We start from the raw sequence: 27,701 nt of genomic DNA on the forward strand, positions 1-27,701 counted from the left end.
TGCAGATCACAATTGTTTCTACATTCCAAGAAAAGCTGTTGAAATGGATATGACATTTGCTTGATACTGCAAAACTTCTTTGACACAATCTGTATTGTTTAAAGCGCCGTTTAAATAAAGGTGACTTGACTTGACTTCTGGCAGTGATGGCATTCACATGGAAGGGACAAAAGTGAGTGATGACTTCATCATTTGTTCCACAAAAAGTTATTTACAGTGGAAAGGGGTTCTTTAGATTATTAAAATGTTCTTCACACTAAGAAAAAAAATGGTTCTTTCAAGAGCAGTTCACTGAAAGGTTCTTGGGAGAAACCAAAATGGTTCTTCTATGGCATGCTAAGTAAATAGTATCCTGATTATTATTATTATTTATTTATTTTAATTTTTTTCATGGAACTGACACACCATAAATAAACACATGCATATTTAAACACTTTTTGGAGCCTGAAAGTCTGAAAATCATTATTGAAGGCATAATTCACACCAAAATGATTATTCTGACATCATTCATTCTGTCATTTTCATATGGCAGCTTGTTTCTGCCACTGGATAAAGAAAAAAATAAAAAAATAAAAGTGATCACACACTATTTTTTTTAAATCTAACAATACTTGAGTTTGTGAGTTGTGAGGTAAATCGAAATTGTGAGATATAATTGGCAAGATAATGTCAGAAATGTGACATATAAAACATAATTGCAAGAAAAAAAGCTCTTTGTTTATTGCAAAAAAAAAGTATGAAATGCAAGATTAATAATTTTGTTAATAATAATAATAATAATAATAATATTTTTTTAATCCTGTGGCAAAAATATGATACAACACCTTCATGTTATTTTAAATCTGTATCACTTTCTTTTGCAGAATATAGAAGATGATCATTTGAAAAATGTTGGTAACTGAACCATTTCAGTTCCCATTGACCTTCACTATAAACAAACTTACAGTGTAGGGCAGTGGGACCCACAACAGTTCAGTTACAAAGATTCCTCAAAATATCTTCTTTTGTGACAGGGGGAATAACAACAGAACTCTCATTTTGTTATGAATTCTCCTCACTCAGACCCCTCTGTGCCTCTCCTCCAACCAGCTCAGGCCATATGCGGCCTACTCATCCAATGCATTAGTGATGAGATGAGTCCCTGACATGAGCAGCAGCTCTCTGCTCACAGATGTAGATTTATTTGTGTTTGCACACCTCCATCAGCAGCTGTTTGGCCCCCACGGTTATCACAGCCCCCGTAATGCATGGAGAGATGTCAACCGGCAGGAGGCCATGCCAGGCATCGGCGGTGTGCTGTTGTGTGCTGCTTAACCAGGGGCTGTTTGAAGATGCCATCTTTTGACAGAGAGGTGCTTTTATCTAATCCTCATGCTGTAATTTGCACCCCCGTACCTTTAATTTATGACTACTGATCAAATACCTGCCTTTGGAAAATGGAAAACTTAAATGTTTTTTTCTCCCCTGCTTTTCTCGATGGAAAAGAATTCCTAATGTTGCAGGTTGAAGGGGGTGCATCATGATGGAGAAGAACACTGGATCAAGGTTTGTTTGATCTCGGTTTTAATTGAGTGTGAAGACAATAATAAATCCAAACCTACTGTGATGGATCAACGACAAATCAATTCCTGATACAAATTCATAACGCTAACTTGCACAATGTACTAAGGAATGATGGGCATTTTTTATATAAAATATATGTTCACACTCCTTTAGTTCAATGAATTTCCTGTCATTTGTTACTGAATTGCTCTGTATTTCTAGCAACATTTTAGAGCTGCGAATAGCGGGGGGGGGGGGGTATTTATTTTATCATAAATAAATAAATAAAAATATGCATAATTTGCTCCATTTATTTTTACATTTTTATTTTTATTAGGATTTTCATACTATATTACTATTCATACTATTTTCATCCCTAAAATTCCCTGGAATTGAACTGAAATTAATTTAATTTGTATTAATATACTGTAATATGTTGTACATAATACACTGTATAATTGCATCTATATAATAGTATTAGTTATATAGTAGCAGTAGATAGATAGATAGATAGATAGATAGATAGATAGATAGATAGATAGATAGATAGATAGATAGATAGATAGATGAAATATAAAACACTTAAAAGTGACATACTTCTGAGTCATACTGGAATAACAAACACTGTGTGAGGCATTTGTGAGAAAGTCCTTTCAGGACGTCTTGGTCTACTGTACATTACATCTATTAACTTCCCTTCATTGAGTTCACTTCACCCGCTGACGACAAGCAGGCATGTCAGAGACAGTTTTACTCCTTGTCTTCTAAGATCTTTTCTTCCTCTTTCCCCACAATAGAACAGACGGCTCTTGTTTGCAAAACAAATGAACAAACAGATAACAGGAATGGAGTGATGAAAGAGTAAACAACAAGCTCAATGCCCCAAAACCATAATACACTCTAAGTAGGTTATCCTTCTATAGCCTACTATCTCAACGACGAACTTCAACTGTCCACTACATCCAGGTGAAATAAAAAGAATAAATAAATAAGTCAACGCTCTCCTTTCATAAGCTACAGTATACCCCAAACACTTCATTATGAAGAAAGATGATATTTAGTCAATCTATTGATGTTGCCTAACTAATTGTAAAGCAGGGACTCAAAGCAGATGCTGCATTTCAAAGCACTTGTGAAAAACTAGACAGGTTATGATTTATGCTAAGATGCGTGGCTTCAAAGCGCTGAATGAGGCTTCTAAACAAATTGAACAAGTCAAGCACTATCCACCCAGGACTGAGAGAGTGCCGAGTGCATGCAGATCAGAGGAGAGCGCCTGCCGCTTGTAATACCCCTCAATGGAAGCACAGGTCCGCTGGGAAGAGCCAGCAGATAGCGGTTAACACTGGGCAAGGGAAATCTGTGCCAACGCTGCTGCAACACCTGTGCTGAGGATCCAAGCCCCACTCATGTCAGGGGCATGATCAGGCTGTGGGTAGTGGGGGCGGGGCTGGCAGACCCTCCCTGGAGACTTGACACCTTTTCTTCACGGCACTGTTATTTAGGTGCGAACAGAGAGAAACACACGGTCTGTGTCAACAATCTGATGCAATATCAGTAAACATTGATAATTATTTATGAAGCGTCGGCTTACTGTACCGTGATAGCTGTTAAAAAAGCTTTTGGAATATCCTCTGGATATTGCAGCTTGTGAGTAATGAGCGTTGATAAGTCAAGTTAGTTGCCAACAGGTTTTGACGGAGGTAGAGATGCAGGATTGTCTGCACAGACCCCTAAGAGAAAAAAAGAGTTTATTGTGATATACGTGTGATGGACAGTTTCAGTGTATGGGCAAAATCAGTTCTTGTATCAGTTTTCAAAATATCTTTCAGGAGGGTTAATGATAACTGAATTTTCAGTTAAATTATGTGAACTCTTAAAAAATGTTTCAACTCTTAAAAAATTAAAGTTTCAAAGGGAGGTTTTCACAGGGACACCATAGAAGAACAAGTCTGATCCACAAATAACCTTTCATTAAACAGTTCTCAAAAAAAAAAAAAAATTCTTAGTGAGAAGAATATTTTAATAATCTAAAAACTTTTTCCTCTTCTAAATAACCTTTTGTGCAATGGAAACCCAGCTAACAAAAAATAAGAACATTTTGTTAGTTCCTATTTCCATATGTTCTCTTAACATTCAAAACATTCCGTTTTTTTAAGATTAAAATAAAACCAAAGATTACAATATTTTTTTTATGAGTGTATAGCCAGAGGAAATAAAAAGTATTGTATTTTTTTATATATTAAACATAAAATATTATAATATTATAAATATTATAGTTATTCCTGATATCTGTAATGAATTTTTTTTGTCAAAAATGTAATATGACAGGTTTATGCATCTCTCTCGCTCATTTTTTTCTCTCCCTTTTCCTTTCTCCCATTTGATGCAACCTAAATTGGTGCTGAAGAAACAAATTGCTAAATTTTTAATTAACTTCATAACATCTGCACTTCAGCTTTGAGAGAGCAGGGAGATTTCCTTTTAACCTATTCCAGCACATTTGCACACCAAGGTAAATCTTGATGCTGGCACTTTTACAGAGAGGAAGAAAAAAAAATTAAAAATGGAAATGAACTCGTACTTGGGTGTGTAGATCAAAGACACAGAATTATTCAACTTTTTGCCATTGCTTGATCTTCAAAAATAAAAGTAGTGAAAGTGGGGAAACGCAGAGATGGATAGATCGGTCTAGGTTGGGTGCCGTCTGCTTATTTATCACACTGCTTTTACACTCCATCATACATTTGTTGTAAATACCTTTTATATCAAAGTAGAAAATCCACATGGCAGAGAAAATAATATTTTCACATCAAAAACCAATCTGCATCCCTGTTCTTGTGGGGCTGTCATTTGCATTAAATTATGCATTAAAACATTATAGTAAATGAGTACAGATAGACAAGTGTTGTTCATTTTAAGATGTGAAAATATTCAGAAGATAGAATATGTGTTTATGTAAAGTGACTAGTTAAATGCAAATATAAGGCTATTTTATAATTAATATTTCATTTAATTGTATTTCCAATGTGGAATACTAATTTAAATAATATACATTTAAATTAAATTGACTGTATTTAATCTGTATTAACTAAGATTTTTTCTTTCTTTTTTTTCATAAAAACATAGGAAATAAGTTTCAACTGTCTGTATTGCAAGTTCTGGTCCAGCAGAGAGCAGTGCTGAGTCAATGATGAACCAGTTAGTCTACACAGTATATGCTTCACATAGGCCTGTTGCAATAATCATAAACATAGTCTAACTAACATAAATAAACTGACAGTTTGTTCTGCACAGACTTCACAAGACAGAACTCTGAAGAATGACAGATACACTATATATCTGCCAAAAACACAGATACATTCATGCAGTAGATTAAGCATGGCTCAAATGTGAGTGGTCCGGTGACCATCCCCCTCTGCACACCTGCACTGATGTGTATCATAGTCCAGAAGAGCACAGCATCTTCAACTCTCTCTTTGATGAGAAAAACAATGCCAGCTCTGTATGGCAGCCATCACCTGTCTACCTGTGGGAAAATAGGGCACCAACCCAAACAGCAGGGAGAGTGGGCTGTGGTTGAAAAAATTTATTCACATCTAATAAAGTATGAGGCTGTCTTGTATCAGCCTCTCCACTAGGGGGCAGTCTTTAAATCATTAATAAGTCTTACATTATAAATAACATTAGTCTTTAGTTAATTGATTAAAATATGTATACTATTAATAATAATTATATGGCTACACCATTCATAAGTAATCTTTTTTAAATTATATTTTTATTTAGCTTGGACCCAGCAAAGATTTTAAATTCCACATGCTTTTGACTAAATGCTGTTCTTTTAAACGTTCTATTTATCAAAGAATCCTAAAAAAGAAAAAAAAAACTATCATATCCATAAATATGCAGATCAAACATTTTAATTTTAGTTGAGTACCAGATCCACATATTATAATGATTTCTGAAGGATCATGTGACACCGAAGACTGGAGTAAGTCAGGTTTTTTTTTTCATCACAGGAATAAATTACATCTAAAAATATATTAACATAAAAAAATACTTATTTTAAATTGTAATAATATTCCACAATATGTATTTTTGCTTTTGTAAGCATAAGAGACTTTACCGACCAATCTTTTGAATGCTATTTTATATTATTAAATATTTCAATAGACTAATCTATTATTTTTTGAATATCTTCCACCCAGTTCAACACATAAACTTTTATGTCATAATTGTGTACTGCTATTAATCTTCAGCTGTGACAGATTGACTAAGAGCTCTGATGAGGTAGGGTTGCACTTAAGCATAAGTTCTAAAATGTATAAACTGGAATGTGTATGAGCAATTTCTTTGTGTAATGAAAATGTATGAAACAAGAAATGGTTGTGAAAATAATTATAAGAGAATGAAGATCATAGCTTAACAAAATAACAAAGTAGATTTATCACCTCACTTTCACACACCAGTCAATCCTCCACCTATGATTAATATTTCACCTACATAGACCCTTGCCTTGACCATTATAAAACTTGTTTATTTTATTGCAATTAGTTATGCTCATTTAAAACGCCTGATGTTTGTTTTCATTGATAATATTTAAGTTTCATTCACCTCTTTTTAATCACACATTGTCATGCTTTAAAAAAAGCACCGTAACCTCAGCAAAGCGGAAGGGGTGAGTCTCCAGGCACTTGGCTTTGTCTGCCTTTTGGCTTGGGCCATCAGATAAAAGTCTGGACAATGGCCCTCCATTCTGCAGCACAGGTCTTAATGACCAGGAAGTGGCCATGAGCGGTCCCGTTGGTCGGATCCCATGGGTCCGCTCAGCCCTGACGGGGCCTGGATCAGGATGAATGGCAGGAGAGCATGTGGAGGGAAATAAGAGGCCGGTGACCACCCAGCTGGAGCCATGACTGCCCTTTGATGCTGAAAACAGAGGGGTGAAGGTGAAGGTGGGTGCAGGGAGAGAAGGAGGGACACTGCCCAATTACTGGGTCCCGCTGAGCATCTCGCATCTTTTGGCCTCCTCCAAGAGAACACAGACAGGGAACTATGTTAATTCATAAAAGCATTATACAATTCACATTGAAAAGAATCAATATTAACCATCACTGGCATTCATCACTTACCTTTGTTAAAGCACTTGATTGTAAAAAATATCAGACAGGATGGTAGTTTGGCAGCCCTTTCTTAAGGTCTCTTCCTCTGCCCAGTCTCAGCATTTGTAACACAGCTCATAACATCCTTGTTTTTACCGACTGCAGAAAGCTTTGCTGTTACAATGTATCATGTTTTGAATCTACATTAAAAAATTGTAGCCCTTGGGATATAAGTTTCTGCTCTATTCATCTGAATGAACCTGTGATTTAAAGGGTTACTCCACCCCAAAATGGAAATTTGTCATTAAGTACTTAAGTACTGTTGTTCCAAACCCATAAGACCTCTGTTAATCTTCGGAACACAAATAAAGATATTTTTTATGCATTCTGAGAGCTCTCTGGTGTCCAACAACGTAGCTAGATCAGTAAAATAATCCATGTGACATCAAAGGTTCAACCGTAATTTTACAAAACTACAAAAATACTTTTTTTATGCAAAAAATAAAATAAAATAAAAAAATTATGAATTTATTCAACAACTTGTCTCCTATGTGTCACCGTACCACCATTTTGGAGAGTATCCCCTGAATGCAAACAGCGTATGGTGTTCTGTGTCAGCTGCATCAAAAAAAAATATATATATATATAAATGTAGAAAACGAATCTGTGTGGTGCGGTCAAAGAGCTGCGAAGGTCTAACGGGTTTGGAACGACATGAGGGTGAGTAATTAATGACATATTTTCATTTTGGGGAAATATTAATTAAAATGAATATAAAAGTATTTTAAATTAATTCGAATATTATTAGTATAAAATTAATATATATATATTTATATATATATATATATATATATATATATATATATATATATATATATATATATATATATATATATATATATATATAAATTTATAAAAATCTAATTTCAATAAAGAAACCTAAATACTCAAACAAATATTAAAATAATATATTTTTATTTGAATATTACTAATATAAAATGTGTTATTTTAGAACTGTATATTTCTATAAACATCCTATTAAAACAATGAAATCTAAATTCTAAAAAACATAAAAAATTATATATTTGTATTTTTAAAAATGTTTATTATTAGTAGCATTAAATCTCTTATTTTATAAATCTATATTAAATAAATGTAAATCAAGTTATATAATCATCAAATTAAATTAATATACATTCTAAATGAAATATGAAAATTATATTTCATTTTAAATGTTTATTATTATTAAATAATTTTATTATTATTATTATTATTATTAAATACAAATTTTATAATACGTGGAATCTTAAACTGGTAATCATTAAAAGAAAATGCCAATGTTTTTTTCATATTCCATTATGTTCCATTATATATATATATATTAATTCAGGGTGACAGTATGACCCCAAATGACTCTATGTATCCGTGTGAACAAGACAAGTACTATAAAGTACCTCTATTACAGCCTCTCTTGCAAAACTGACCACGTCAGTGTTTTGCCTGAGAAGATGCATTTGTTAATTAAAACTGTGCATCTAAGCAATACTGTAAGAACTCACTGTCTCATTATTGCTAATCATTCTCTAAATCAAAACCATATGGTTAACCATAAACATAACATTAACCATCTCAACAACATTTGGTATAAATAAATCAAACTAGCCTGACAAAGTGGCCTAGAAATCACTGATGTCAGCTCTCCTTAAGAGCCAAGAGTCCTTCAGGATCTCTGGACTCTTTACTTAAGATGAGTGTGTGTGTGTGTGTGTGTGTGTGTGTGTGTGTGTGTGTGTGTGTGTGTGTGTGTGTGTGTGTGTGCGTGTGTGTGTGTGTGTGTGTGCGTGTGTGTGTGTGTGTGTGTGTGTGAGAGAGATAGCTGACCTGGGTCCACCCAAGACTGCTCTCTGGCACCAAATATTTGTTATCAGTCTCCACTGAGATCCTCAGGGGTCGTATAGAGAAGGAATATAGAATTTGAGGGCCACATGGGTGGAGAACACAGAGATGGAGCTGCGGACAATGCAAGAAAATTTCACAATGTAGTTCAAGGTTGTGTCCCAACAGGGCATTAGAGCAGCACAATGCTGAAAGTAAGGGCCAGGAACAGTAATTCCCTATAGCGCAATCTAATGCTACACTAACACTTTGGAAGTCATCTGCTTACCATACATTTTAAGAAGATTGTGTTAAAATAAAGGTGCTTAAAAGGTTCTTCACAGCGATTCCATAGAACCATTTTTGAACCATAGAACCATAGAACCATTTTTGGTTCCACAAAGAATCATTAGGTTTAGAATCATCTGTTTCTTAACTTTTAAAATCTGAAGAACCTTCTTTCGTCACAAAGAACCTTTTATGAAACAGAAAGGTTCTTCAGATGTTAAAGGTTCTTTATTGAACCATTTAGACAAGAAAGGTTCTTCTGTGGCATTGTGAAGCATATTAGGAGTGTATGTATAAAATCTATCAAATATATAAATAGAAGAGTAAGAGTAGAGGTGAAGGTGTGTTTGCAAAAGTTAATTCTCCTCAGAGAACACAAGGTTGCATGTCCTTCCACTCCCCTTCCTCTCCTGCTGCTGTTCAGACACCGGTCACACTCCTGTTTTCCCAATGACAAGACAAGTTACCATGGTTCAAAACCATTTAAACTTTGTAAGCATTTTGTTGGCCTGCATTTTCTGAGTCAGCACTCAGTGACCCAAAACATTTGCTTTCGTAATCAGTTATTTTCTGGCTGATTCTTGGTATAACTGGGTTGGCATAATATTTAGGAATAGTATCATATAATTTGTGTGTGTGTATATATATATATGTATATTAATTTTTTTGTTTTTTTGTAGTCTTATAATTATTTTCAGATTAAAACTAATATAGAAAAAAATCCAAACTGTACAGAAGTGTAACATTATATATATATATATATATATATATATATAAAATTATATAAATATGTTAAATTAGTATTTTACAATTATACAATAACATTATATTGGTTTAATAATTGTGGAATAAGATTGAAAAATGTTAATTACAAATGTAAATTTTAAACAAAACAGATGACCCCCACATTGACCCAAACCTTATTTTTTTTCAATAATAACTTCTTTTCTGGCTGGTTATATGCATAGCTGGTATAATATTTAGGAATAATTGTATAAAATTAGTAAAAATATTTTGGATTTACATATAATTATTCTAATAAAATTTAAAAACTATATTATTAAGGCAAAAATCTCACTATATATAAACAAATAGAGAAAACAAAGAAAGTAAAATAAACTACGCAATGACAAAAGGTAAAAAGTGCAGGTTATACAATACAGACACAATCACATCTATGGATGTGCCCAGTATTGCTAAGCCGGTCACGCAGTATAGTACAGAGAGACCAGAATAGCTGAAGGAGCAAAGGAGAACTAATCATTATTTATTATAAACCATAAAATGAATGTGGAGGCGTACTCGTGACTGAACAGGAAGGGAGAGGTGGTCGGATAGCAACAGAATGATAGGTTCAGCACCCGTCTTGTTGTCGAGGTCAGAGCAAAGAACATACCAGTGGGGGTAAGCTGAAGTAGCCCATAGAAAAGATAAGGAACAATGAGAGGAACTATAGAATTCTGACAAATTATTATGACACCCCTCCCATAACAAGAACAGCATGATGAAGCAGACGACAATAGCCGAGCACCACGACACCCTCTCAGCGTGAGGGGGGCATGAAGGTTAACAAGATATTGTTCTAATGCAATTATGGCATATACAACTAGGGAAATTATACCACAAAAGATTTCTAGCCAAAGAAAACCAAGTTTGTCCCCCTTATGCAAGTATTATCACATGACATGCTTTAGTTTATGCAATACAAACTATGCAATGGGATCCAACTTTCTGTCACAACACTAATTCCTTTTGTTAAAATAAATGGATTAAATAGTTTCACAAATGCGTTATATGATCAAAAATGCTTATAAAAAAAGGTTTTATGCAGACTGTTGGGCAGTCAGAGGGGAAATATGTCTGAGAATCAACACTTTATCAACTACCAACCTCCTGTCAGCTGACATCCAGATAAGACTGTAAACACACTCCAGTCAAAGTGAATCACTCTTGTTTATGATATCTATATGGTCTGGTTTATCATAACCATTGTTTTCTTGGAGTGCTTGAGCTTCGTCTTGCTTTTGAAGGAGGTTATTCCACACTCCATATCCTCTTCCATTCAGTGCATTGTTCCTTTCACCGCTGATTAATATCTTGTTTAAACAGCGCCCAGACGCAACACTCCATCAGCATGTCCATAAAATCTCCTGAGCTGATGAACACAATAGCTGCATTCCTTGACAAAAAAAAATCCACATATCTACAGAGACCTGGAGATTCTTGGAATATGAGATCAAAACAACCGTATTTTTCACTTATAATTAAAAATACACTTCACATTTTGGACTATACCCAACGTAAAGACATTGTGAAGGCATCCCCTCTGGTTGGCTTTTGCTTTGTCTTTAGCAATACAGCCACAGTGACAAAAAGAGCTTACGAAATTAATGTCTAATGCTGATATAAAATGTTTGTGTAATTTGGGAACAATCTGTTAAAGAATGTATGATTAGTCATAAAGTTCATGCACTTTAACCATGTTTCTCTCAGTAAGAGAAAGCATTATTTTGAAGTGTTGGACTGACTTTTCTGTTACATCAAAATGCATGATTTTTATAATAAATTATTATATTTGATAAATTCAATATTTGATTAATTTATGACTAAATGACTTCTCTCGTTCATATTGCTTTGTCAAAATCTCTGTCAGTCAGAAGCAATGTAATTTTAGTATTACTGTTTTAATATTTTTTTTTTTTAAATATTTTCAATTAGATTTATTTTGTAAGTTTAACTTAGATATTTTTTGTAACTGATTTTTTAGTTAATTCTAATAACAGTGTGTTATTTAAGTAATACTGATATACTATTAGTTTAGTTAGCCTGTTTTTGCTTTAATTTAAGTTAAAGGTATAGTAATTTTAGTAATTATAGTATAGTACCGGTCATGTTTTTTTTTTCATTTTTAATCATTTTCTTTTCTTTTCTTTAATGTCTATACAGTTTTTATTAATTTATTTAGTTTTTAGTTATTTTGAATTTAAGATATATTAAAGAAAAACAGGAAATGTTTCCTTGGCAACTAGTTGAAATAATTATAATAATTCATAAGAATTTTGATTAAGTTGATTAAAGTTTAAGTTATGTTATATTTTATTTTATTTCAGCTAACATGTATTTTATTTCGAGTAAAATGTATTTTTGTGGTTTTAGTTTTAGTTAACATAATAACCCTGATTGAGACAAACAAAAACTAGCAGTGCCACCTCTACCAACAGTTTGCAGTGTAACAGTAGCCAGTCCAGTCTGAGCCAACACAGGTGCGTGGCATTCTGCATGAACCAACAAAACAACATGCAGGAAGAGGATCATTCCTGCGTCCTAATACTGGGCTATTACCAAAACAACTGTTCCATTTATATTGTATTGGTCTTTGTTTTATGGGTTGGACATTTTGTGAGATTGCAATCTCAGGCACCCATGACATTGTCTAGAGGTACAAACGGCAGTGGTTTTGTTGGCTGAGCCAGAGCTGGAGTGATCTCCACCACGTTCACACTAAAACTCAGAGGCTCACCCATTTTTCATTGCAGTTTAACAATGCAAGTTACTCTTCAGACAATAGAAATTACTTGACAATGGCAATGAAGTACATTCAGTTGGTTTATTCCAAATTGACACTTTGGGTTTAGCTACTAAAAAGTAGGAATAATTCACCCAGACATGAAAATTTGCTTAAAATGTATACCTATTTAGATTACTTTGTTTCTTCATAAGAACAGATTTAAGAAAGGGATCATCCTCAGTGAATGGGTTCCATGAATGAGAGTTGATAAATGCACCAAAGTAATCCACAAGTAATTAAACTCATTGCGACTTGATAATATGACTATTTCTGGGCAAAATCGAGTTATCCATAATCCAAAATAACGCTTTCTCCAGTAAAAAACAAAAAAAACAAAATCCCCTTTTGTCTTGTCACATCCACCAACATATTTGTTTAGAATTCTGTAATGTTTTCGCTTGTAAATAGTGATTGATCTATGCATATTTCTCTCCTGATTCAGACTTGACAACTCTTTCACTGGAGAAAACAATATTATGGTTAGAAGACAAAAAAAAACAATGTTTATTACAAACACGGAGCTTTTCAATTTAGAACTAATTTAATTAATTTATCGACTAGAGCCGTGTGGATTACTCATGGATTATTGTCGTATTTTAACTCTCATTCTGGCAGCCCCCATTCACTGCAGAGTATTGGTGAGCATGTGCATAATGCGAAGTTTCTTCAAATCTGTTCCGATGAAGAAACAAACTCATCTACATCTATTAGTATTTCTTCAGCAAATTTTCATTTTTGGGTGAACTATCCCTTTAATGAAATAAAAGGACACAGTGTATGCTTACCAGAGTCATATTGCGGTTTGATCAGCGAGGCAAAGAAAACATATATGATTACACTTCACAAGGCAGCTTCGGTTCCTCAAAGCCTAAGAAGACACTAAAGGCAGGGAGAAATCGACCCCCTCTCGGAAATGACCACCTCTAATAATCAGTAATAGTTGTGGTTTGAGGTTTCACCTTCACCCTGTAAACAATAGCACTTTGATCATCATGCAGATGTCGCACAGAGCAATACATTGTACACTTTCTATACAGCATGACTCCTCATGTCATAGACATGAAGACAGAGTCTGTTTGAAGAGTAGCAGTCATGATTAGGAGGAGGGACCACGTGTTGAGCAGGTCTATGTGTTATAGATGAGGTGTTCATGCCATTATTTGTTCTGTAAAAAGCCTATGTTGCAGTAGGATCTGGAAGACGTAACATTGAGGTTTTTGAGAATACATGGAGTCTGTTTTCCTAAAAGTAGGATGTTTTTTGCAGTTTGACTTTATCTAAAAAAAAAAATAAAAAAAAGACACTGGTGTTCAATTGGCTCCAGTATTTGACAGGAAAATACAATTGTTCCTGATGTCAAATTCCAGCGACTCCTGCTATAAATGAGGGGTTGGGCACTTGTTTGGAGCAGTTTAACTCTGAAGATTATTTACTTTGCTCTCCGAAGAACACTTTAGGACAAGATGAGCGCATCAGTTGCCATATATAGAGATATATACACGGAGGATCGCTTCAGACAGACGTATGGTACGGAAGACCAGTCTAGAGGGAGAGAGCGGCTCCGAGACAGACTGGCGCAGAGATGCAGCTGCTCTCAGGTGGACTGCCTTCACCTGCTCAAGAAGAGACTGCCCGTGTGCAGCTGGCTGCCAAAATACAAGCTCAAGAAATGGCTTTTAGGAGATATCGTAGCGGGACTGACTGTTGGAATAGTACACATTCCCCAAGGTAAAAAAACAACAACGAAAACTTTAATTTACGCTATGAAATAGGATGGTAAAGATAAATAAATGATTCGAGAATATGAAAAAAGTTCAGTTCAAATCAGGTTAGGATCATTCACGTGCACATAGTTTTGGAACGATACAGCGACTCTGATGAGAGAAACGTATTAAATCGCAATTGTTTACACACTGGCTGCTACTTTGGGATAAACTCAAAAATTACCCTATAAAAATAGTTCGTTATATTATTATAGTACACCAAGTAAATCATAAAGGTTACATATTTTTATATTTTTAATATGTTATGTTTTTAATATAAACATTTTTAGTTAGAACATGTTATGAATATTTTCACACTGTGTGAAAAACGTTCGTAATTTTTTCAAATTAATTAATGAATTAATAGCCTAAATAAAGTCTTATAGCATCAAGTTAGAGGAATTAAATAATTTATCTGTGACTTGAATACACGTGTTTATAAGTTAATAATTACTTAAAAATATGTTTTCTATTGTCAAATATATATATATATATATATATATATATATATATATATATATATATATATATATATATATATATATATATTTGAAATATAATATACTAATATGAAAAATATAGAGATTGTTTTTAGAACAAATATAGTCGTTTTCTTGGGAGTAGATTCGCCCTTAACAAAATAAATTGATTAAACATATAGGTGATTTTTAATTTATTTAAACTTTTCTAGTCACATGACAGCAATATGGCGTCCTATATGTTACGTTATGCTTGTGGGGGTCATTTTGAGATAGCTGACCGATTAAAATAATAATAGTCTTACTACTAATAATAATAATACTAATATTAACACTAATAATAACAAATCAACAATAATAATTCCGATATTGATAACATATTCATAATAGAAACTGCATATTAATCATCAGAATGAGCTTTTCTACCAGGTAGGCTATGTTTATACGAATTAAAATTTTAATGTAGCTTTAATTTAGTAGATGAAATATGCATCATGTATTTGACCCATATTCAAAACACCATATTTGTTTGCTAGGAATGGCCTTTGCTTTGTTGACATCAGTGGCTCCTGTCTATGGCCTTTACACCTCCTTCTTCCCTGTAGTTCTCTATATGCTCTTCGGCACTGGTCACCATGTTTCCACAGGTAAAAGACTTTCATTTACCAGAGTTTAGCACTGTGGATAAACTGTGTTTTATTTGTGTCAACTGTGTTTCAACGTGGTTCCACTAATTTGTATTCCAAAGAGTGCTTGAATATTTACATTGTTATTAATCTGCAACCATGTTTAACCAGTGCAAGTCAAGTTTAATCAAGAAAATGAAATATAATTTCAAGAGTTTGGCTTTTTGTAGGTACCTTTGCTGTGTTGAGTTTGATGACTGGTTCAGTGGTGGAGCAACTAGTTCCCATCCCACTCACTCTGAACTCCAGTAGCCCAGAGGCCGCAGAGTTTGAGGCCCAGAGGATTGGGGTGGCCTCAGCTGTAGCATTTCTCTCAGGCATAATGATGGTAAGAAGATCTTGCTGTATTTAAGCACAACCAGTTTGTTGTCTGATGAAATTTTAGACTCGGACTACAGATTTATGATAACATGTTGCTTGTTTTTATTGTCCCAGCTCTGTATGTGTGGGCTCCAGTTGGGTTTCCTTTCCACATACCTCTCAGAACCAATTGTTAAGGCATTTACAAGTGCAGCCGCCTTCCATGTAACTGTCTCACAGCTGCAGAGCATGTTGGGATTACGGCTACCCCGATATGCTGGTGCCTTCTCTCTTTTTAAGGTCAGAAACGGTGGAACACAGACAGTTCTTTCTGTTCTGGTTACTAGTGTAATGATTAGTTAAAACTACTATAATAATCACTGTAGTATCTCTCACTATTACTGGGCACAAATGAGTCAGCAGCTTCTTTTAAACCCACAGACTCTGGCATCAGTGATGGAGAATGTACCCCACACTAATTTGGCAGAGCTGGTGATCTCACTGCTTTGCCTGGCTGTTCTGGTGCCAGTTAAAGAGGTCAACTCACGCTTTCGGGAGCGTCTGCGCACTCCCATCCCTGTGGAGATCATCACTGTGAGTTTGCACTCCTCAACAGACATTTAGAAGATTTAGAACATATTTGTGAATTGTGTGAATTACAGACATAAATAAGCAAATGAACTTTTGTACAAATATTTGTCATTCACCACCAGACTAGTCCAGTATAATGAGAGTTTCATCATCAACCCTATTTCTACTGTTGTCTGCACTGTGAAAAATAATCTTCCATTCTCTTGTGGCCCCTGCAGGTAATAATTGCAACAGGAATTACATATGCCTTTTCCCTGGATTCCAAATATGACATACAGATAGTAGGACATATTCCAGCAGGGTAATATATTGTTATTGTTTCTAAATATATATAGTTGTAATAATATATATAGAGACCTACCTACCAATTAAGCTACAGTACTGTTAAAAGTTTGAGGTTCTTGTGTAAAAATGTTGTAAAACGATGTCATAAATAGATTGCCTTAATCAGTTAAATTCTATTAACTAAATCAAATCTTGTGTTTGAAGTCCTGCAGTTTAACTATAATTTAAAGCGAAATATTTACTATTTTTCAGCTTCCCCGAGCCACGGCTGCCTGCATTAGAGACCATTCCAGAAATCGCCGGTGACACAGTTGCTATCACCCTTGTTGCTTACGCTGTGTCTGTATCACTAGCCATGATTTATGCTGATAAGCATGGATACTCCATTGATCCAAATCAGGTAGATACTATATTAATAATCTGAAATGTTTTCCTGGTTTGACTGGTTGAGCATAGATTTATAATTATAATAAAAAAAACAATGTTCTTTCATTTTGCTGTAGGAGCTTCTAGCACATGGGATCTCCAACACAGTGTCATCTCTCTTCACATGCTTCCCCAATTCAGCCACACTGGCCACCACAAACATACTGGAGAGTGCCGGAGCTCACACACAGGTACTGGTTTGTTTGAGATCACCTCTATTGTTCTTAATCCATGTTAGAAAACAACGCAATGTTATGCAGTAAAGGTCCCGCTGAGATAATATAATGAATATTTACTGCTAGAAGTGTAAGTTGAAGTAAGTAAGTTTTCTGTACAAGATTGTCAAAGATAGTAGGAGTTAAATACAAGAATATCCTTTATGTGTACTTCAACAGCTTGCAGGACTGTTCACAAGTCTGGTTGTTCTTATTGTACTTCTGCTAATAGGACCTCTGTTTTACTTTCTACCCAAGGTAAGCCATATTTGCAATGAATTAATCTTCTAATGTGACATATTTAAGAATGAAACAGTATTTTCTTAAGAGTATTATTTTGAAAGACGCTTTGGATAAAAACGTCTGATAAATGCACCAAATCAAGGTAAATATTGACTTATAGGTCATAGACATTTGGTAACAAAAACAAAAAAATGGGTAATTTTGGATTTCATACTCTTTTTAAGGAATTATCAATATACAGTAACCTTTAGCATCACCGCCTGTCTCCTGTCTCTTCATCCAGGCAGTGCTTGCATGTATAAATGTGACCAGCCTGAGACAGATGTTCCTGCTGTTTCAGGATCTCCCAGACCTTTGGCGAATTAGCAAAATTGATTTGGTACAGTTTTACCACCTCTCCTCCCCAGATGAGCACTAAATACGTTTAAGTTCTGAATGACACTGAGTCCAGGTGATTCATTTAAATTCTTGTTACATGTTTGAACAGATGGTGTGGCTTGTGACCTGGCTGTCAGTAGTTGTGCTAAATGTTGACCTGGGCCTGGCCATTGGGGTGGTCTTCTCAATGATGACAGTTATATGTCGTACACAGAGGTAAAAATAATTACACTTTTTATTATGACTACTGGACTACCATGGGCTTTCATATACTCACTCCATGAGATATTTAGCATAAATTAGAGCAAGGTTTACTAACTTCAGGGTCATAACCCGCACTAGGAGGAAAGGATTATGATTTCACTCTAATCTGTGCTATAAACACATTAATGAGGGAAAAATATTGTGTTAGAAAAGATTATTAAAAAAATATATAAATAAAAGGCAGAATGAATTTAGCTCTATACCTGTTAAAAAAATTCTAAGCATGTTTTACCAAACTACTTTGGTAAGCGAGAAATGATTTTTGTTTAGCAAGCAATATAATTACTCCTGAATGTATATGCTGAAGAAATGCATGCACAGGTTTCACATTAAACATGAATTGTTGTGTAATTTAATATTTTAATAATAACCAAACTGTCCATAGATTAAGGGTACTTCTGTATAAATCTAATTAAATGTACACTTAGATTTCATAAGGGTTTGAAACATATAACATGTAAAAAAGGGATCCTCTGGGAGAAAGATTGTGAACCACTGAATTAGAGTGTGTGTATCATAATGATATTATCAATCCAACTAGAGCAGCCCCAGTGAAACGAGGCATTGAGTACATAAAATAATAGAGATTGAAACTACCTAATTAGATTTGTGTATTTATCTGCTTTAATAATCATGTTTACTACATCCTTTAATTATGCGTTCCAAAGCTCAGGGGCTGTATGAAAACAGCGAACCAGTATCCCTTACAGACCCCTGTGTTCCAAAACAACCTTCTTCTCCTGGCAGATATGAAATTCACATTTAAGGAAAGGGGAGATAAAGTTGAGACAAAAAGATATCCCTGAACTCATAGTAAACTTTCTGTTTTTAGGGCCAACTGCTCTGTGTTAGGAAGAGCTGCCAACACTGAGATTTACAGATCCATCAACAACCATAATAAAGTGAGTCAACAGTCATCATATTAAGTTTCTTTTCTTATTACCACACGTAATGTAATTTACTATGATTAGAATTGGACCTTGTGCTTTTGGAAGTTAAATCGATTAACCATTGCTGCATTTGTCTTAATCACATCTGTGTTGCATTATACCCTCTTCATCTCTCTGTGCTGTAGTGTTATGAAGTCCCTGGTGTGAAGATCCTGACCTACAATGGGCCCATCTACTATGGGAACCGTAGCTTTTTTAAGGCTGATATGGCTCAGCTTCTGGGCCTCACCCCTGAGAGGATACGCAGCCGAGAGAAAGCCCTGAAGGCCATTGAGAAGAGAGAGAGAGAGGCCATTAGCTCTGTAGTAAGATGATCAATCCATCAGTTTATATGTAATATCCTCAGATTTAGGAGTTTATTTTAGCTTACTTACTCCTGGAATTTTATGTTTTACAGTATATCTGAACGTTCATAAGCCACATTCAGAGCTGTTGTAAATGCACAGCTGCACATTCTGTGTTGAAGGCATAGTTCACCCAAAAATGAAAAATCTGTCATCATTCACTTAGCCTCATTTAAGCAAAAAATAAGACATTATATCCTCTGTCTCTCCTTTGAAAGTCCAGATAACCAAAACTTCCCAAAGAAGATACCAAAATAATTAATTGATGCTTTTGAGCCTTCCACGTTGCCATATGTCATGTGCCATATGGATGTGTTTTTATCATTGTTTAGATAAATAAAAGCCTAAATTAAATATGTTTATCATATAAAGTGATCATATGCCTTCACATCACCTGGATAAAACATTTATTTTATGATGCGTTTATGGACTTTCTGGATCTTGGAAGTCTATAAACTTTCAATGGAGGGACAGAAACAATCCGATTTCTTTAAAATACCTAATATTATATTCCAAAGATTAAAAGATTTGGAACAATGTGAGGGTGAGTAAATGATGACAGAATTTTTATTTTTGGGTGAACTATCCCTTTAATGAGCCATGTAGAATATATAATAATATATAATAAGAATATTGAACTATATTACTTGGTGGAAGAATTGTTTAAGATAATAAGTATATTGTCAGCTGTTGCTGTGGTTTTATTTTACTTGCATTTAAGTGGTTTTAAAATCTAGTGGTTTTTGCTTTCATAACCTCTGAATGGCTTTACTTGTACCAGGCCTGTATTATTGCATTGATATGTCTTTGCCTTGATATTTAGGAGATTTACTTTTAACAACAACAAAATAACATATTTAAAGAAATCATCTGATTGGAGAACTATATATTTTTTTTCAAGGAACAAGGAGTTACAGACAGTTCATTTTCTTCAAAGAATGACTTATTCAGATCAGGTGCATTCCCACTTGTTCAAGTAATACTAAAAATCACATTAAAGAGACTTTTGTTTCAGTTGTTTCACTCATGTTTTTTTTTCTGTTTACTGCAGAGATGGCTGAGGGTGAAATCGAGGCTGTTTTAATAGACTGCAGCAGTGTCATTTTCGTGGATGTTGCTGGAGCTCGGTTATTCATACAGGTGACCTGGAGTGTATAGGTTTTGTTTAGACACCCATCAACATTGTCATGAAAAATGTCTTATGTTTATGGTACTTATATACTGCCACAGATGTGCATGGAGTGCCAGAAGATAGGGGTACGGATATACCTGGCTAACTGCAATGGTGAGTTTTCACATTTACTGTATACTTAAACGAACCTTTCAAACAATTTCCTGAGGGTAATATTTTCTTTCTCCTGTAGAGAGTGTACTGAAGATTCTCACATCCAGCGGGCTGATGAACTACATGAATCCTCAGCATATTTTTGTTACAATTCATGATGCAGTGGTCTACATACAACAGCAGCGGGTATGATGCAAAACCTTCTTCATAAATGTGATTTCATATCTCATCAAAACAGCATATTTTATGTGCTTAACTGTAGTGTTATGGCACAATTTCATTTAAATTGCATCGTTTTGTTTGACAGGAGAAACCTCCCGAGAACAACACAACGGTATGGGTGTGATCTATCTGACACAAGGTAATGCAAGACTGAGACTCAAAACAGGACCTAAAGAAGTTGTTGACTTCAGATGTATCAGAGAAATGACTTAAATTCACTAAGGGCTATCAGTGGTTGTTTTAAAAGATTACAGCTGTAGTGGCTGTTGGGTTCATTATATTCTAAAGGCCTGTTCATCCCAAGACAAATGTTCATGTGCGAAAATTCATTGCCATACACATTTTAATTTAAATGAATGACCAGTAATGTGTGATCAGCACAAAAACTTTAATGTTATCAGTGCAATGGATTTTTTTTATGTAGAGGTGTTCTAATCTCTCTTCCATTGCACTCGTAAAAAAAACCTGGTCAATTGAAACGATTCATGCTTTTTGTCAGTTGCCCAGAGCCACTGTTGTTACTTAAAACTAGAGGATTATTTTGCTGATCGTCAGTTAACAGCTTGGCTCCCTTTTCTCTGTACTCTTGTATTTGGTATTGGTTAATAAACATCATAGTAAATACAAATATCTGAATGGCTGTTTGGAAGCATGTATATATTGACTCATTTCCTTTGCAATGACAGAAACCAAAAACAGCTCTTTATGTACTGGAACAGTCTGTGTTTTTCAGCTTTTATAAATGCCACCTACTGTCAGAGAGTGAAACCACATTTTTATTCAGCCTCTGTGTGTTTTGTGCACTGGTCCGAAATCTGACTGAATATATTTGTGTCGAACATTCTTATTGGTGTGAATCGGCCTTAACATTGCCAACCATGATTAACAGCAGTGTTTAACAATATTTCCAGCCCTGGAACTTTTTTTATGAAAATGGATGTTCTGATCTTTTATTGTTGCCATTACTTCTAAAGTATACATAAATGTTACTAAAATGTCCTTTCATAATCTATATATTATTTATGCAATATTCATATTTCTGGTAATCGTTACATGGGACAATTCATTTTTCTTTTGAGTGTCATTTAAAGTGCAAATTATGAAATAAAATGAAGTTTCATTTAACTGTATCCAGCTTGCCTCTATTTAACCATTTTTGGATCAAAGTTTGGTGACTGTATGAAATCTTTTAATTTGTAGAGTTTGTTTCTAAGTCTGCAAGTAAAATACTTATTATAACCTGTACCTTGACCTGATAAAAAATACTGTTCAAACACAGACTCAAAAAATCTCAAATCATTTTTCTGTTTAATGTTTGATGTCTGCATTTTTTCCTGTGGTATTTCAAAGACCACCCTCAGGAGAACACCATTTTTTCTTTAAAGCTCAAGCAATACTATACTAATTGGCTGAATGGAAATCAGCCCACATTACTGGTGCACAGGACTGGCCAGCTGCCACTGCAGGCATGTCCCAGCCACACTGGATGTTGGTGTTATACAAAAGGCTTAAAACAGTAATTTAAAAAAAAAATGATGATGTGATCTGACATTGGTTTTTCTGTGGTTCAACAGAAACAAAAAATCAAAATAAAATAAGAGAGACTGGGGAAAGCTGTATCAAGGGGAAACATTTTTTTTCTGGCCCTTTTTGGTGGACTTAAGGATATGATTCTATAAATAAATTACTTATCAAAATAAACCTTTGTTGATAAATATCAATAAGGGATAGAAAAACCCCGCATGTGCCAGCTGTACAATTTCCTGTCAGTTTAATGGACGCTCTGATGAGCTGCCGCCATCTTGTGGCTTGAAAAGGAAATCGCCTAATGTAATAAATTGACAGCAACATATGGCTGCCAAATATATATATATATATATATATATATATATATATATATATATATATATATATATATATATATATATATATATATATATATATATATATATATATATATATATATGTAATTTGTATTATTATTATTATTATTATTATTTAATAGGGCAAGATGGACATAATGTTCATAATGATGATGCATCATACATTATCTGTTAATAAAGGGTAATAAACAGAAACATTTATTTTAGTTGGCATATAGTAGACTACAAAATGTAAAATTATTTAAAAAGAAAGATATCACAATTATTTTCTCTCTCTTCGGAATAAAAATATTTTTACTTCACATTATGTAAAAACAAACAAACAAAGTGTCCACGAATCCATCATTAAAACATATGCACAAAAACCTTTGGTTATCAACATAATGTCACATAACACTGTTTTCCAGTGACAACATTTCTTGGAATGAAACAATTAATGTCCTTTCTGGCCATGTTTTATAAAGGCTCAATTGAAAGTGCCAGCCATGAAAGTGCTTTGCAAAAAATACATTTTAACATTACACATTTAGTCACTGGTGACACATTTAAAATGATTCTTGAGATAATAAAGATATTCATTAATAGAGGTCTCCCTCTATTAACTTGGAATAGGCCTTGTCAGTCTCAGACTGCCCCATGGCAACATCGCCTTGATCTTTGATGCATGACTGATAATAATATCATCACAGGAGCCCACATGGAGGGAGCCGAGCCCATCAATAAAAAATGCTAAAGAGGAACCAAAAACGACATAGTAACGCATACACGTGTCAAATACATGCATAATCTACTTTGGATTAGGCCTCTTACCTAAATGTCCAACCCGAGCCAGACACGGGTCAAAGCCCACCTGTCGGATCTTTTCTGTGCGAGCCATGAAGAAATTAATGACGGCATCTGCAACCACACAATTGGGAAATCCCTCAATAACGTGTTGGAATCCCGTCCTTATGTGTATGCAATCCCCCTCTTCATCTCCTGCGTCTGTGGAGATAGTGTGTCGATAGTTCACTTCCAGAACTGAATGGGCCAGAGAGGGTTCTGTCACATCCAGTCTATAAAAACGAGCAAATGTGTGCGGAGAAGACCAGCTGACTGCCGCGCAAATTTCCTGAATAGAGATGCCTCTAAATAGAGCCCAGAAAGTAGCCATGCCTCTAGTAGAGTGTGTTCGTAGTCCTATTGGGGGCTCCAAATTAGAATTATTGCAACATAAAATGATAGCCTCCATCACCCAATGAGAAAGGCGCTGACGGGAGATAGGTCTTCCTCTTTAAGAGTCAGCCCAAGAGACAAACATATGTTCTCAGAACGTACATATGCAGAGTATGAATAGGACATAAACTGTGTAACCTGTCCTCCTCTGGGGATGCAAATGGTGGTGGATGAAAAGCTAGCAGGTCCACTGATTGAACTGCACCAGCATGATCAGACACTTTGGGTACAAATGCCGGGTTAGTTCTAAAAGTGACTTTTTGAACACCTGGAGTGAACATCATACATGAGGAGTGAACTGATAAAACAAGAAGTTCCCTCACCGTTTTTGCTGTAGTGAGAGCGAGTAACAGAGCCGTCTTTAGAGCTAGTAGCTTCAAGGCAATTTTATCAATGGGCTCAAAAGGGGCTTTTGAGAGCTCGTTCAGAACCACAGACAGGGCCCAGGGAAGAACCAGTGGCTTCGACACTGGGTGTAACCGACGTGCACCTCTCATAAATCGCCAGACGAGAGGGTGCTGGCCAATAGTACCGAGTTAATACCCACATGACATGCAGAGATGTATTCAGATTTAGCCTCTCACAGGCCAGGCCCAGAAAGCTAGTTTCTGAGGGGAGGAGTGAAATATTTCCCCCCGTGCTTGTGAGAGGAGATCCCTGCGCGCTGGTAACGGCCATGGCTGATACTAGAGCAGTTGCGCAATCTCGGAAACCCAAAGTCTCCCCGGCCAGGTTGGTGCGATCAGAATCATTACATGCTTTCATTCCCGAACCCTTCGTAGTGTCGGCTCGATCAGCCTCAACGAAGGGAAAGTGTAAAGTAACACGTCTGGCCACTCATGGGCTAGAGCATCCACCCCCAACGGTGCATCGTTGCCCACCAGAGAGAAGTACAGGGGACATTGTGTGTCTTCGCGCGATGCGAAGAGATCTACGGTGGCCTGGCCGAATCTCTGCCACACCATGCACATAACTTGGGGGTGGAGTCTCCATTCCCCGTAAAGAGCATTCCCTCTGGACAGTAAATCCGCTCCCCTGTTCATTATTCCTGGAACATGCGTTGCGCGTAATGACAGGAGGTTCCTGCTGCTCCACATAATCAGTTCTTTCGCTAACAAGTGAAGCTTGTGAGAAAGCACTTCTCCCTGTCTGTTTATGTAGGCTATCACTTTTGTATTGTCTGTCCTGTCCAATACATGATGATTCTTGAGAAAATGCACAAAATGTATCAGAGCTAGTCAGACTGTCTTTAGTTGGAGAAAATGTATGTGCTTCTCTCTCAGTGCCGGAGACCAAACTCCCCTCACTGTTCTATCCTCGAACACTGCCCCCCAGCCCGTGAGAGATGCATCTGTTGTCACCACTTTTCTTAATAGTACAGGACCCAGAGGACATCCTGTCCTGAGAAAAGATGGGGCTCTCCAATGACAGAGAGCTCTCATGCATTCTGGCGAGACGCACACTCTGTGGCTGAGACGGCTCATGGGGCAAATGCCCTGTGATGCTGTCCAGTTCTGAAAATCACTCATTCTCAGCAGTCCCAGGGGAACCACTGACAATGTTGAGGCCATCAGACCCAGTAGTTGAAGACACATTCCGAAAGAGATTAAACTTGCTGAAAGAGGGAGAGGCAGGTGAGAAATGTTTTGATGCGCTCTTCTGATAGAAACACTCGAAACCTCACTGAATTCAACCTTAGACCAAGTAGACTATTTCCTGTGAAGGAATTAGACAACTCTTCATTTGGTTTATCTTGAAACCTAATCTCTCCAGATGCATCATTAGTGTATGTGTATCGCTCTCTGCTTGATGCGGAGATGGCGCGCAGATGAGCAGATCGTCCAGATAAGATAAAACTCCTCCGTTCCTTAATGGTGTCACAGCCGCTTCCACACATTTGGTAAATACCCTGGGTGCCAAAGCCATGCCAAAGGGGATCCTCATATACTCATGTGCTGTGCCCTGATAAGCGAACCTCAGATAATTCTTGTGAGCAGGAAAAATATCTATGTGAAAATATGCGTCCTGGAGATCCACTGAGGTGAACCAATCCCCTTGACGAATACTTTGACACAAAGTTCTGAGCGAAAGCATTTTGAATTAGTATTTTCTGAGGTGTTTGTTGAGGACCTGTAAATCTAAAATGGGACGGAGACCTCCCCCCATTTGGGAATCACAAAATAACGGGTGTAGAAGCCTGTCTGGCTTTCCTCCATTGGAATCGTTCTTATCAATCCTTTTCTCATTAAAGAGGTTATTTCTTCCTCTAAAACCTGAGCTGCTTCCCCTTGGGCTACTGAAATTACCACTCCATTTAACACAGAAGGTTTTACAGCGAATTGAAGTCTGTATACTCTGTCTATCGTGGTTAGCGCATGCGCGTGCGCGCCAGTTCTCTGCTTGAGCACAGAGTGAGCCCTTCCCGGCTTCGCTCACTAGCGCTGCACCCTCTAGTGGTGAAGGGGGGAATAACGCTCCATTGAAGGAGTTATATTCGTTATTTTTTTGTGATTGTTTTACTTTTTTGTGATCTCTTTTTATATTTATCCCACTCTGTGCCGTCAGCCCCCTACTGCCACCTACAGTACTGGAGTGTGAAACAGATTAGTGGGGGGAAAAAAACAGGTGATGACTGCGTGCATGGCGGGTGGTGGGGTGGCCGGCGGGAGTACCGGCCGTTCTGTGATTCTCCAGATCACACAGATGGCCAGTCCACCCCTGGACACTAGTATCACTAGTATCACACTAGTATCGTTCCTGTAGCTCAATTGGTAGAGCACTGCCTTATCAAGCGCAAGGTTGGGGGTTTGATTCCCCGGGAACACATGATAGGTAAAAATTGATAGCCTGAATGCACTGTAAGTCGCTTTGGATAAAAGCGTCTGCTAAATGGATAAATTTAATTTTTTATTTAATTTTAAATTTAATCTTTTGTAATTACTACTAGTAACTATACTTATCTTACTCAGATCTGCTTTTTCTCGTCTTATGTTATGAATAGTCCAAGTGGCCACAGTAGAGTTCAATTAAAAAATTTACTAGTAAAATAAAAAATCATACTAGTTACATTCAAATAAGTACTAGTATCTAATAAAGGTGTACTAGTATCTATTAAATGAGTACTACTATCTAATGAACAAGTACCCAGTATCTAATAATAAGTACCAGTATCTAAAAAATAAGTACTAGTATCCAATGGACAAGTACTAGTATCTAATAGTAAATACTAGTATCTAATGAATAAATACAAGTGTCTATTTAATAGGTACTAGTATCTAATGAATGAGTACTAGTTTTTAATAAATAAGCACTAGTACCTAATGAATAAGTCCTAATATCTAAAAAATAAGTATTAGTATCTAATGGACTAGTACTACAGTAGTATTTAATAGTAAATATTAGTATCTAATGAATAACTACGAGTACATAAAAGTTAAGTACTGGGCACTAGTAGAATACATACTAGTCAAAACTGAATAGTTGAAATCTCAATAACGGATCCCCATAGAAGTCAATGGCAAAAAATTTACATTTCATAATAGTAACAATATAAAAGATACTAGTCACTACTGAATTAAGTACTAGTATATATATGGCAAGTCGTGGTAACATTTAATCTTTAAGCCATACTAGTATCTTTTTTCATGTTACTAGTACTTATTTTTAGATACTAGTATCTTTTCCATTAAGTACTAATACTTATTCATTAGGTAGTGCTTATTCTTTAGGTACTGGTGTCTTTTGTAAAGTTACTAGTACTTATTCATTAGATACTAGTACTTAATCATTAGATACTA

At 35.6% G+C, this 27,701-nt stretch overlaps 1 protein-coding gene across 1 annotated transcript; it reads left to right on the forward strand.

The window, feature by feature from the left end:
- Window positions 1-13,553: 13,553 nt before the first annotated feature.
- slc26a10 (solute carrier family 26 member 10) lies at window positions 13,554-21,020 on the forward strand. The gene is made up of 18 exons (XM_059528010.1): window positions 13,554-14,103; window positions 15,154-15,264; window positions 15,474-15,631; window positions 15,739-15,903; window positions 16,045-16,197; window positions 16,413-16,495; window positions 16,732-16,879; window positions 16,983-17,096; window positions 17,301-17,378; window positions 17,647-17,742; window positions 17,851-17,957; window positions 18,838-18,907; window positions 19,081-19,260; window positions 20,201-20,255; window positions 20,351-20,439; window positions 20,530-20,584; window positions 20,664-20,770; window positions 20,892-21,020. Exons 1-18 carry the CDS (start codon window positions 13,839-13,841, stop codon window positions 20,928-20,930), a joined length of 2,073 nt encoding a protein of 690 aa, XP_059383993.1. The 5' UTR covers window positions 13,554-13,838; the 3' UTR covers window positions 20,931-21,020.
- The last annotated feature ends 6,681 nt before the right edge of the window (window positions 21,021-27,701 follow it).

This window comes from Carassius carassius, chromosome 37 (genome assembly GCF_963082965.1).
Source record: "Carassius carassius chromosome 37, fCarCar2.1, whole genome shotgun sequence".
In the NCBI taxonomy this organism is placed as follows: Eukaryota; Metazoa; Chordata; class Actinopteri; order Cypriniformes; family Cyprinidae; genus Carassius; species Carassius carassius.